The 11,786-nt window shown below is 46.7% G+C and overlaps 1 protein-coding gene across 1 annotated transcript in view; it reads right to left on the bottom strand.

The window, feature by feature from the left end:
- Ttll9 (tubulin tyrosine ligase like 9) overlaps positions 1-2,628 on the bottom strand; it is a 40,266-nt gene extending 37,638 nt beyond the window's left edge. Inside the window, exon 1 of the mRNA XM_051143475.1 lies at positions 2,514-2,628. Coding sequence (XP_050999432.1) covers positions 2,514-2,528 — 15 coding nt within the window. The 5' untranslated portion in view covers positions 2,529-2,628. The remainder of the gene's footprint in view (positions 1-2,513) is intronic.
- Positions 2,629-11,786: the final 9,158 nt, after the last annotated feature.

Genomic DNA, 11,786 nt, shown 5'->3' on the forward strand with positions numbered 1-11,786 from the left:
CTTGTAGAGTCTGGGGGTTTCTCCCACTCTCAGTCACATTGTGGGTACAAGTTAGTTGCTTGGGGTATAGGACAGAGGTCCCTGGTGACTTGTCAGCCAAGACTTGCTCCCAAGTCTGTCTGTCTGTCTGTCTCTATCTCTGTGTGTCTGTCTCTGTCTGTCTCTGTCTCTCTGTCTCTCTGTCTCTGTCTCTGTCCCTCTCAATTGAGACTAGAGGCTGCTTCCCTGCATCTGCTGTGTCAGTGCATGGGAGGGTGGCCTGGGTTCAAACCTACAATAATGACTTCCTTGCCATTACATTTGGACTTGGCTCTTGGGTGGTCTGTTAGGGGAGTCTCTCGAAAATTTGGACATAACAATGGAGTTACAGACTTGGACACTATTCCCAGCTTTTATTTTATTTTCCATTCCCGTGTGTGTGTGTGTGTGTGTGTGTGTGTGTGTGTGTGTGTTGGAGTTCATATGTCTGTGTGCACGTGGAGGCCTGAAGTTGAACTATCCTCAATCACTCTTCCACGGTGTGTCACTGAGGCAGGGTCTCTCAGTCAAACCCAGAGCTTGCCGATGTGACTTGTATAGCTAGCCAGCTTGCCCTGGGGAATCTCATCTCGACTTCTGAGGGTGGAATTATAGGTGGGTCACCATGCCCACAGGGCATGTACATAAGTTCTGGGGACCCCAACTTGGGCCCTCATGCTTAAGTGGCAGGCAACTGAGCTGCTGAGCCGTCTTTGCAGGCCATGTTTCTACATAGGGCTCGAATCTTGGTGCTAGCACAGCAAGACTTTTATCTACCGAGCCTCTGTTGTTTCATCTGCTTATTTTTCATCCTATGCCACTGCCGCTTTTTTTTTTTTTTTTTTTTAAGCAGCCAGGAGTTGAATGTGGGGCTTGTTATGTGTGCCTGACAAGACCTCCAGCGCCAACCTACATCCCAAGCTGTTTGAGTCTGTGTTGTTTTGCTTTGTCTTGACAGAGACTCAGAACCCAGGCTAGCCTCACACTAAAACTTGCCGTGGAATGGAAGACGACACTGAACTACTGCTCCTGCTTCTAGATCTCAGATCCTGGAATGAGGGGGATGCTGTGCCAGGGCTCAAAGCAGAGCCTTGTGCGTGTAAGGCAAGCGCTCTACAACTGCGCGACATCCCCAACCCTCCCCTCCAGCTTCTGCTACTTTTCATTTTTGAGACAAGGTCTCACTGAGTTGCCCAGGCTGGCCTTCAACTCACACTGTAGCTTAAGGAGGCCTTGAATTTATGATCCACCTCCCTCATCCTCCTTGTTGGCTAGGATAAAAGGCCTGTGCTACGGGGCCCAGATCACATTGTTTTGAGGACCGTAGTTTTCTAGTAAATCTTGAAATCAAATGACTAAGCCTCCCATGTTGTCTTTGCAATGAGCAGTTTTCTGTACTTCATTATAAACATGACTTTTGGTGCTAGGATTGAACCCAGGGCCACACACATGCTAACTAAGTATATGCTCTACCACTGAGCTCCACGCCCCAGGTCCCACCAACACAAATGTTAGAATCTGCTTCACAATTTGTATTTGAGGCATGTTGGGATTTTTGTTGGGATCACACTGAGTAGATCATTCATGGGAAGACGTGACATCATAAAGTGTTGAGTCTTTCAATCCATGAACATGGTTTGTCTCTCTACTAATGTGTCAATTTTATTTCTTACCAACTATTTTCTGGTTTTTTGGTATGGAAATCTTGTTTTAATTTTATTTGTAAGTAATTAATATTGTTATGTTATTGTAAATATATGTTTGATGCTATGTGTACACATGAAGGCAGATGAGCAGGCATGTATGTATGCAAGCACGTGAAGGCCAGAGACATCAGGGCTGGATGTCTTTCTCAACCAGTCTCTGCCTTACTTTTTGAGGCTGCTTCTTTCACTGAACCTAGAGCTCACAGATTCAGCCAGGTTGAGGAGCCAGTGAACCCCAGGGATCCTCCTGGCTCCACTTCTCCAAGGCTGAGATTACAAGTGCAGGCTACCAACTAATGGAGGGCTTTGTAGACAGGCTGGCCTCGAACTCAGAGCAATCTGCCTCCCTCTGCCTCCCTGAGCGCTAGGATTAAAGGCGTGCGCCACCACACCCCGCTATTTTTCCTGATCTTAACATCAGAGTTGGCAAGCGCAAGAGGTTGTCTGATTTGAGGTTCAGATAGCACTGGGCTATCCACTACGGGAACTTTTTTGGATGGATGGACAGACAAGCAAACTGGGAATGAAAGAATCTCTAAAGGTTTACTAAGTCGGGAAAGTATTTAGGGGCCACAGAAATCGCTGCGTGCAGTTTAGATTCTAGACCGAGTGCATTTCCCATCAAAACCGCTCTCACTCGGAGTTCATGTGGCATGTCGGGACTTGTAGTCTTTAGAAAGTCCAGCTTACTCTTTTTTCCACCTCTAAAACTGCACCCAACCTTTCCGTTCTACATTCCTCTGCGGCCCTCTAAGGACAGCGAAAGCACTGGATAGGTGTCACTCCTACCTTTTGTCGCGACATGACATGGGCCCGAACCAAACCGCCACAGGGAGCCAGCTAAAGCGTGTGCACCTCGTTGTCACGGCAACGAAGGGACGTCAGATCCTCCACTCTGATTGGATGATTAGGAGGGCAGGCCTCAAGCAGCTTCCCCCCCCCCCTCTCCGCCCCCAACCTAAGAACCGAGCAACTGCCTCAGCCTTTTGCTCTTGTGCCACTTACCTGTAGGGTACACTTGCCTAGAGCCTGGCGGTCCGCTGCCGCACTTCCTGTTCGGATGCCCAACTACACGCCCCTGATCTAAAAGCACCGCATTTGAAAAATGGTCACGTTTCAGAAAATGCAGTTCCTCACTGCATTTCCCCCCCCCCAAAACATTCAGTCATTTAAAAAAAAATTTTTGGGGGGGGCTGGAGAGGTGGCTCAGAGATTAAGAGCACTTACTGGCGGCTCTTCCAAAGGTCCTGAGTTCAATTCCCAGCAACCACATGGAGGCTCACAACCATCTGTAATGAGATCTGGTGCCCTCTTCTGGCCTACATGCAGACAAAACATTGTATACATAAATAAAAATTTAAAAAAAAAAAAAAAAAATTTGGGGTTTAGATTTGTTCTTTGAAACAGGGTCTCACGTTACCTAGGCTAGCTTCAAACTCACTCCATAACCAAGGATGACCTTGAACTAACTCCAATACTCTTTTTTCCACCACACCTCTCCGTATGACTCCATCACTTTCTCTAATTCTTCAGCACCCAGTCCATTTGCTTAGGAGGTAAAGGTAGGAGGATTCAAAGGTGTCCTTGGCTAGAAAGTGAGTTTAAAGCCAGCCAGTGTGACATAAAACCCTGCCTCAAAAACAGAAACAAACAAAAATAAGCTAGTTATAATCTTATTATAAAAGTTCTGGTTTTATGGTTTGGTACTAGGGATTGAGCCTAGGGGCGTCCTGAATAATAGGCAATCCTGTACATCCCACACAGAAAAAAAAAATTTTTTTTTTTTAAAAACAGGGTCTCATTGTGTAGCACGGGCTGTCCTGGAATCCACTATGTTGACTACATAGGCCTCAAACTCAGAGGTCTTTCTGCCTCTGTCTCTGCTTCCACCTCCCAAGGGCTGGGAGCAAAAGTATACGCCACCAGCCAGGTTATAGAAATAATTCTTACGTATTCCAGTAATGATTCTGAAGAAATAACTGAACTGTGTGGCAGAGCTGACCCCCATGCCTGCCGCCGCAGCAGCAGCAGCACCTCCACCTCACACTGCCCAGCTCAAGTCACTCTCTGCCTGAGCACTCGGAACACAGGCTCCGTCTTCTCCCCAGCCTTCCGGAGCTCATCCCGCCCACTCTGTGGCCCTGTTCTTCCCATGCGGGTCTCCAACCTGTGTCAGCTGATGGTTTGACCTTCGCTCCCCGCCCCCACACTCTGAAATCTACCTGCAGGATCTGCATCTTCTGCCTTAACTTCAGCTCGCACTTTATCTCAGAAGTTCTTTACTGCATTCTGAAAAATTCCTCAGTATCTCCTCCCATAAGCAAGAAGGAAAGAAGAAAGGAAGGAAGGAAGGAAGGAAGGAAGGAAGGAAGGAAGGAAGAAGGAAGGAAGGAAGGGAGAGAGCTCCTCTGTATTTTCCACTTGCTCCAGGAATTCAGCTTGATGCCTGGCACTTGGCAGCCAGCCAACCCCATCAGTGACTACATGAGTGAATAAGAAAATATTAATGAAACAGATAGTTACCAACTGTGAGACTAGACTACAAAGTCCCAGGCTAAATATATGTCCAAAATAGCTGAAAGCAAGTACTCAGATATTTATTTACACATGCTCACAGCAGCAGGATTCACAATAGACCCCCCAAATAGAAACAACCTGCATGTCCATCAAGAGACAAATCAGTCGTAGTAGGCACATATAATTGAATCGTACTCGGCCATAAGGAGGCAAGGAGAACTGAAACACACTGATGTTGATGTGTAAATGAACCTGAAAAGGCCATAAATAAAATGTATGTGGGGTGTGTGTGTGTGTGTGTGTGTGTGTGTGTGTGTGTGTGTGTGTGTGTAAAACAAAGGCACCCAAATAACTCTTACAAAACATTAAGGAAAAAAAGGGGCCCCACCCTGGCTTCTACAAAAGAAAAATGGGCAAAAGATAGCTTGTTAATTGTTACTGTTGTTTTGACTTAAGAAAGGAGACGTTGCTGGCCATGGTGGTGCATGCCTGTAATCCCAGCACTGGGGAGGCAGAGGCAGGTGGATCACTGTGAGTTCGAGGACAGCCTGGTGTACAAATGAGTCCAGGACAGCCAGGCTACACAGAGAAACTCTGTCTTGAAAAACCAGAAGAAGAAGAAGAAGAAGGAGAAGGAGAAGGAGACGGATGAGGAAGAGGAGGAGGAGGAGGAGAAGAAGAAGAAGGAGACATTAACTTTAGTTCACAGTTTGAGGGCACAGTTCCACATGATGGAGAAAGAGTGTTAGCAGGAGTGTGAGGCAACCTGACTGGTTGTAGCCACAGTCAGGATTGAGAAAAGATGAATGCGGTACTCAGCTCATTGTCTTCCCCATATGTATCCCAGGACCAGGTGTGATCCTAGTGGAGATGGTGGTGCACACCTGTGATCCTAGTGGAGATGGTGGTGCACACCTGTGATCCTAGTGGAGATGGTGGTGCACACCTGTGATCCTAGTGGAGATGGTGGTGCACACCTGTGATCCTCGCACTTGAGGAGTAGGGACTGGAGGATTGTTGCACATCTTAGTATATCCTGGCTATCGATTAAGTTCTAGGCTAGGGCTGCACAGTGAGACTGTACTGGCTGGTTTTCTGTTTCAACTTGACACAACTTAGACTCATCAGAGAGGAAGGAGCCTCAGCTGAAAAAAAAAAACTGCCTTCATGAGATCCAGCTGTAAGGATTTTCTCAATTAGTGATCAATGGGGGAAGGCACAGCCCATTGTGCGTGGTACCGTGTCTGGGCCGGTGGTCCTGGGTTCTATAAGAAAGCAGGATGAGCAAGCCATGAGGAGCAAGCCAGTAAGCGGCATCCTCCATGGCCTCTGCATCAGCTCCTGCCCCCAGATGATGGCTCTGCTTGAGCTGCTGCCTGACTTCCTCCAGTGATGGACTGTGATCTGGAAGTGTAAGCCAAATAAACCCTTTCCTCCCCAACTTGGTTTTTGATCATGGTGTTTTGTCCTAGCAATAGAAACCCTGACAAAGACACCTTGTCTGGATTTAAAAAAAAAAAAAAAAGTAGAGAGGGAGGGAGGATGAAGAGATAGAAAAAGGAAGGAGGAAAAGGCTAGAAACTAACTGCAAACCATCTGAGAATTAAGACGAATTAAAAAAATTAGGGTTTTAAATACATCAGTTGCACAAAATAAAAGCAGCTTCGGTCCTGGCTCCCGAGATAACCAGAAATGAAAAGGAACCACCGCAGCTTAAAGGCTCTGTGTGATGGATCCTGTGCAAACCCAGGGCCAAGGCCATTAAAGAAATGTGTCCTTTGGAGAGTAACTGAGGCCGCCGCTCTCAGGGACTGTTCCGAAGCAAGTGCCTTCAATGCTTTTGTACTTCCCAAGCACTGTGTAAAGCTGCATTTCATGGCACGCTGTCCACGAGATGCTTGTGAATTCACCTTGTGGGGTCCAGAAGGACTGAACCCCTATCCTGTTCAGACCTGCCGATGCTGCCTCACGACCTCCACCAAAGCCCATGGGGAAGAGCTGGGTTTTTTTTTTAAAAACATGTTCATTTTTAATTATTCATATATGTGGTAGGGATGTGTGCCCATGTGAACGCAGGCACACTTAAAGCCCAAAAGAGGACATTAGATCTCCTGGAGCTGGCGTTTCATTTGGGTGGTGAGCTGCCAGGTGGGTGCGGGGAACCAAACCTGGATCCTCTGCAAGATTAGTGGTCACTCTCAACTCCCGAACCAGCTTACCAGCCCCAGTAGCTGGATTCTCACTTTTTGGTTTTTCACAACAGGGTTTCTCTGTGTAACCTTGGCTGTCCTGGACTTGCTTTGTAGGCCAGACTGGATGGACTAGCTTGCTGGATTCTTAAACAGTGGTAGACGTGGGCATGTTGTGAGTGATCCAGGAGCTGGCTTCCAGTGGGGGAGGGGTTAGGATGGTTTAGCTTGGAGAGAAAGCAGCTGAGACAAACTGCCCTTCGGGAGACAGTTTTACTATCATGGTGGAACTGTGTGTGGGTGGCCTCAGTACCACCAGATAAAGAGACTGACTCAATCACATGCACACACTTTCAGGTTACCAAGGTGGGCAGAAGGTCCCAGCCGGTGTGACTACTAAGTTGCCCATGGTGCATGCTTGCCAGCCAGTAACCTGACTGTCCCCCAGGGGCAGGGGACAGAAGGAGAGATTGCAAGGTCACAGGCCAGTCAGCTCCAATGGCCACGCCTTTGCTGGGGAAGCAAGGTAGCAAGGGAGTGTGGGCCTATTCCAGACCAGGAAGAGTCTGGAAAATATATGATCTAACACCTTTGACCTGCCCGTGGCTCCACCCACCCTGGGTGCTAGGGTCTCCACCAGGTATTTTAAATACGCCGTCCCATTTATTCTCACTGCAAACCTAAAGACTTTTTCTCCCTTGCATATATCGCTGATGAAAGTGAGACTCATAGACTTGAAGTAACTTTACTCAAAAGCACAGTGGCCACCACCAGATTGCAGATGGTCTCTCCTAATGACAATAGTTTCTGATCATCGCTTGTAATTCCCACAAACTTGGTAACTTTAAAAAAAAAAATCTCATGAATGTGCTATCTTAAGGCTCTGGGCAGAAGCCTGGAATGGGTCCCACTGGATGAACTGAGGTGTCCACATGGCCGAGTTCTTTCTGGTAGTTATAGAAAAAAAAAAATTAACCTGCTGCCTTAAATTTTCCATCAGCTCCTCCTGAAGTCTCTTGCTTGTGAGCTGAGCTGCCTTCACCCTGAGGCAGTGTGTGGCACCTGGGTCCCTCCTTACCCCCTTTCCCCTCTTGTTAAAGTAGAGGTTCTCCCTTTCCCATTTGCCACCTTCCAAGCTCAGCTATACATTTCCAAAGACACTGGCTATCTCTTAGATGTGTTTGGAATCGTTCCGAGGAGTCTTGCTTGCCCTGAGATAGATGGTCTATTGACATCTTGACGTGAAAAACATCTCAGAAATAGAGTTCCCTCACTATTGCTCTCCTCTACCCCTTGTGCTCTCTGCTTCTGTCATGATAGCCCTCTGACCCTATGTCTCTGCCTTCCCTGTCACCTGTGCTTTTTGCTGGACACTCCTGTGTCATTCCACCTCATGCCAGTTGATTAATGACTTTAACCCACCTCCAGCCTCAACTTCCTTCCTGTGTAACATAGCATACTCAGAGTTGACAGCAACCAGCATGTGGACATCTTTGAGAACAAGCATTTTGCTTACCCCAGTTAAGTCATGGAGTTGTTTCTGGGGAGACATGTGTTTTAGCAGAACTTTTGTAAAATAGTCACCTCATGATTTATTTAAGAAAGTTGGGCTTTGCAATAGCAAACAGCTCACAGCTATTAAATGTGTGATGTGTAACAACTACCTTGGTTTCTCTCCTTGGGGCTTTTACTCTGGCAGAGATCTCTCTTAAGTGTGACTTCCTCTTCCCTTTAAGCACCAAGTCTGACACAAAGGGTGCCTGGGGTCGGCCCTTCATAGAGGACAAAATAACCTAAGATAATCAGCTCTCCCTACTAAGCGTGCTGAGTTGCTAATTCCTACCACTCTGATATGGGACCCTGTCTCCAGGATCTTTTACCAGCTCCCACAGCCCCCCAGAATGTATATGTTTGAGACAAGTTTTCATATGGTCTAGGCTGGCTCAAGTTCACAAGGTAGCCAAGACTGAATTTCAACTCGTGATCCTGTCTTCCGAATGCTGTAATTAAGGTCTACATCTCCGCACCTGCTTACTGTCAGGGGCCAGGCCTTCTGGAAGACTCAAGTCAACATCTTTGGTGTAACTTTCCACCTATAACTTGACATCCAATAACCACATGTTGAATTGTTTTTCTTTCTGTGGCAGAGATAAAGATTTTCAAATCAGGAAACCTAAGACCCCTTCCTTCCTTCCCCAGCCGCCTCCGTCTGCATACCTTGCCAGCTATACTCCGAGATATTCACGCATAGTGAAAACCTTCGCTTCCTTCCGTCTCTGTCAGCTCCATCTCAAGTTATCCTCATCTCCCACCCACACCTGCAGTAGCCTCCCTAAGTAGATGACTTCCCTAAGAGGGTCAACAGGACAGACGGACAGAGAGAGAGAGAGACAGAGACAGACAGACAGACAGACACAGGCACAGGGGCACAGAGACAGAGGAGTTAAACCCTTAAACCAGATGTCATGGGTCCTTGGTTAAAGTTTCCCTTTGGCTTTCTGTCCCACGGAGGAGAAAACAATGTTAAGCCTAATTATGCCATAGAGGGTCCTCCCTGTGGGGGCTCTGACTGCACACTTCAGCCCATCTCATGCCCCTGCCTCAGCTCCCTCTGTTCCGGCCGTACCTGCTCTACCCACAGGCCGCTGGCCTCTGTCCTCAGTCCTTCTCCACTCCTGCAGAAGCTATGTCAGCTCTTGGTCAGAGAGGTTTTCTCAACCACCCCTGCTTGGTGTTCTTCAAAGTCATCTGTGACCTTTGGTAAATGCATTGTTTGTCTGGGCGTGGTTTTCCTTTGCCTTCCCGCCTAGATCTGGGTCTTGCGTTACATTGATACTGGGAGGCACTTATGGCTACTGGCGTCTGGCATACAGACTGTGGGAGTTGAGATGAGGCAGAAGTGTAAGCCGCACACCACATTCTGAAGACTTAACACAATGGAAAGGTCACAAAACCTATCATCAATAATTTCTAAGCATTGGCCAAGGGCTAAAATGATAGTATACAAATATACTGAATGAAATAAAAATATTATCAACAATTAATTTGTATCTACTATTTTCATGTGAATACTAGACAGATTTGGTTCATACATGTACTTTGTACTTCATGGGAGGGACTAGGCCAAGGCCTTTTGGGTTTGTTTGTTTGTTTTTGTTTTTGTTGTTTTTCCATTTGTGATCTCCACCTCTTTTTGGCTTTGGTTTCTTCGTTTCTGAGACAAGCTTTCCTGTAGCCCAGGCTGGCCTCAGACTTATTCTGATCCTGCCACCTCTGCTTCCCAAGTGCTAGATTACAGGAGGTTCCAGGAATGCTGGGGTTCAAATTCTGGCCTCGTACATGCTGGGCAAGCACTTCAAGCTGAGCCTCTCTTCACCCAACCTCAAAAATAACCCCGAGGCATCTAAGTGTATTAAATGGGAATGCAGCTCAAAAATTCACTGATAATAAGTCATAAAAGAAGTTATTTTAAAATCATTTTCATTTACATATAATTTTATCATATATATAAAGGCCTCTAGCAAACTTGCATCCTAATGAGATGGTGAACATTATGACGGGCGGATCTGGGCCCAGGGGTTCTGCTCAAACTATGGCACCAACCAAGGACAATACGTGTAGTAAATTTTGAACCCCTACCCAGATCTAGCCGATGGACAGGACATTCTCCATAGCTGAGTGGAGAGTAGGGACTGACTTTCACACGTACTCTGATGCCCTATATTTGACCATGTACCCATGATGGGGAGACCTGGTGGCACTCAGAGGAAGGACAGCAGGATGAGCATATCCAGGGGGAGGAGGTCCCCCTCAGTCACAGTCATAGGGGAGGGGAGTAAGGGGAAAATGGGAGGGAGGGAAGAACAAGAGCATATAAGGGATGGGATAACAATTGAGATGTAATATGAATAAATTAATTTTTAAAAAGGAGAAAAATGAGATGATGTGCTTGTTTAATTTCTGCATAAAGAACTAAATCTTGGCTGAATGTCTGATGCTGTGGGACATTTTTCAGGGTTGATATTTCGATTTTATAATCATCAATACTGAGATTGCTACTTTGTATAAAAATATCGCACAAAAGTCAGAAGATGTTGACTCTTCTGCTTTAATTCCAACCCAAAATTCATGTGTTATTTTTAGGAAATTGAACCCAGGAATTCAAACTGCATTAAAAAACAACAACAACAACAACAACAACAACAACAACAACAACATTGCAACATAACATAATCCAAAGATATTTTAGCTTGACACATGTTGAGGAATGGTGACAGGAAAATATTGAGTCTCTCTCCCATAATTAGAAGTAATCTGTACAGTAAAACCCTGCAGTTCATTACACAGCAGAGTCTCAATCTGGGCTAAGGTGTTTCAGGGAGAGTCATGGTTGGTGTGTGCCTGACTGCAAGCTCAGGCCAGAGTGTGAGCATGGCAGAATCAAAACTAAGGTTGCAGGGATGACCTCACGTTGCACAGCACAGGTGACTGCTGCCCAAAACACCCCAGACTCACGGTGTGCTTCATTTTGAATGTTTAGCCATTACATATTTAGAAACCTTTTACTGTTACCAAACTTTTCACAACTATCACACATTCAGTGCCGGCCATGCCCACAGCTTAGATCGCTGAGTTCTAGACTGCTAGGCCTCCATCTTAGGCCACGACTGTGTCCCTAATATCTACTGCTCGCTAAATATTTGTTGAATAGTTTGGGTTTTATGAAAACAGAGAGTGTTGAGCCAGACACCCCATTATACACTGTGAACTCAAGCAAGAGAGAAGCATAAAGAATGGCTTTTTTTCCCCTCCCCCACTGACAGTTGAAACAGACTCTCCTGCTGATGAGAACGCTCCCCTACAGGCCCTTAGATAAAGGGTAGGTAGGGATGATGGAACAGAGTGGGCTCAGCTGTTTCTGTTCAGTTCCCATAGGAGGTACCTAACTCATTTACTTTAACATGCTTATGCAGACAGTGTCATCTGGAGCTACGGGAGCAGGGGCGGGGCGGGGGGCGCGGGAGGGGACACGACTTTCTCAGATCATTCAACAAGTGTGAACATGGGCTTGAACTGGGGGCACCTTGTTGCAGTTTTTCTGAGCCAGGATGGGGTGCCTGGAGCCGTTTTACACTCACTTCCCCCCACCCCCACCCCCGCATTTACCCTGGCTTCTTCAAAGCCTCTAATGGCAGTTATGCCTGGTCCTAGAAGAATTACCCACGTGGCTCCATCCTCCTGGGGGCCAGAGTACACGGAAAGGATAGGAGGGTGGACGGATGAAAGATGAGTGGTCTGATGGATGATTGATGGGTGGTTGGTGAGAGAATGGATGGGAGGGAGAGAGGGAGGGAGG

The sequence above is a fragment of the Acomys russatus genome, chromosome 4 (assembly GCF_903995435.1).
Source record: "Acomys russatus chromosome 4, mAcoRus1.1, whole genome shotgun sequence".
Taxonomy (NCBI): domain Eukaryota; kingdom Metazoa; phylum Chordata; class Mammalia; order Rodentia; family Muridae; genus Acomys; species Acomys russatus.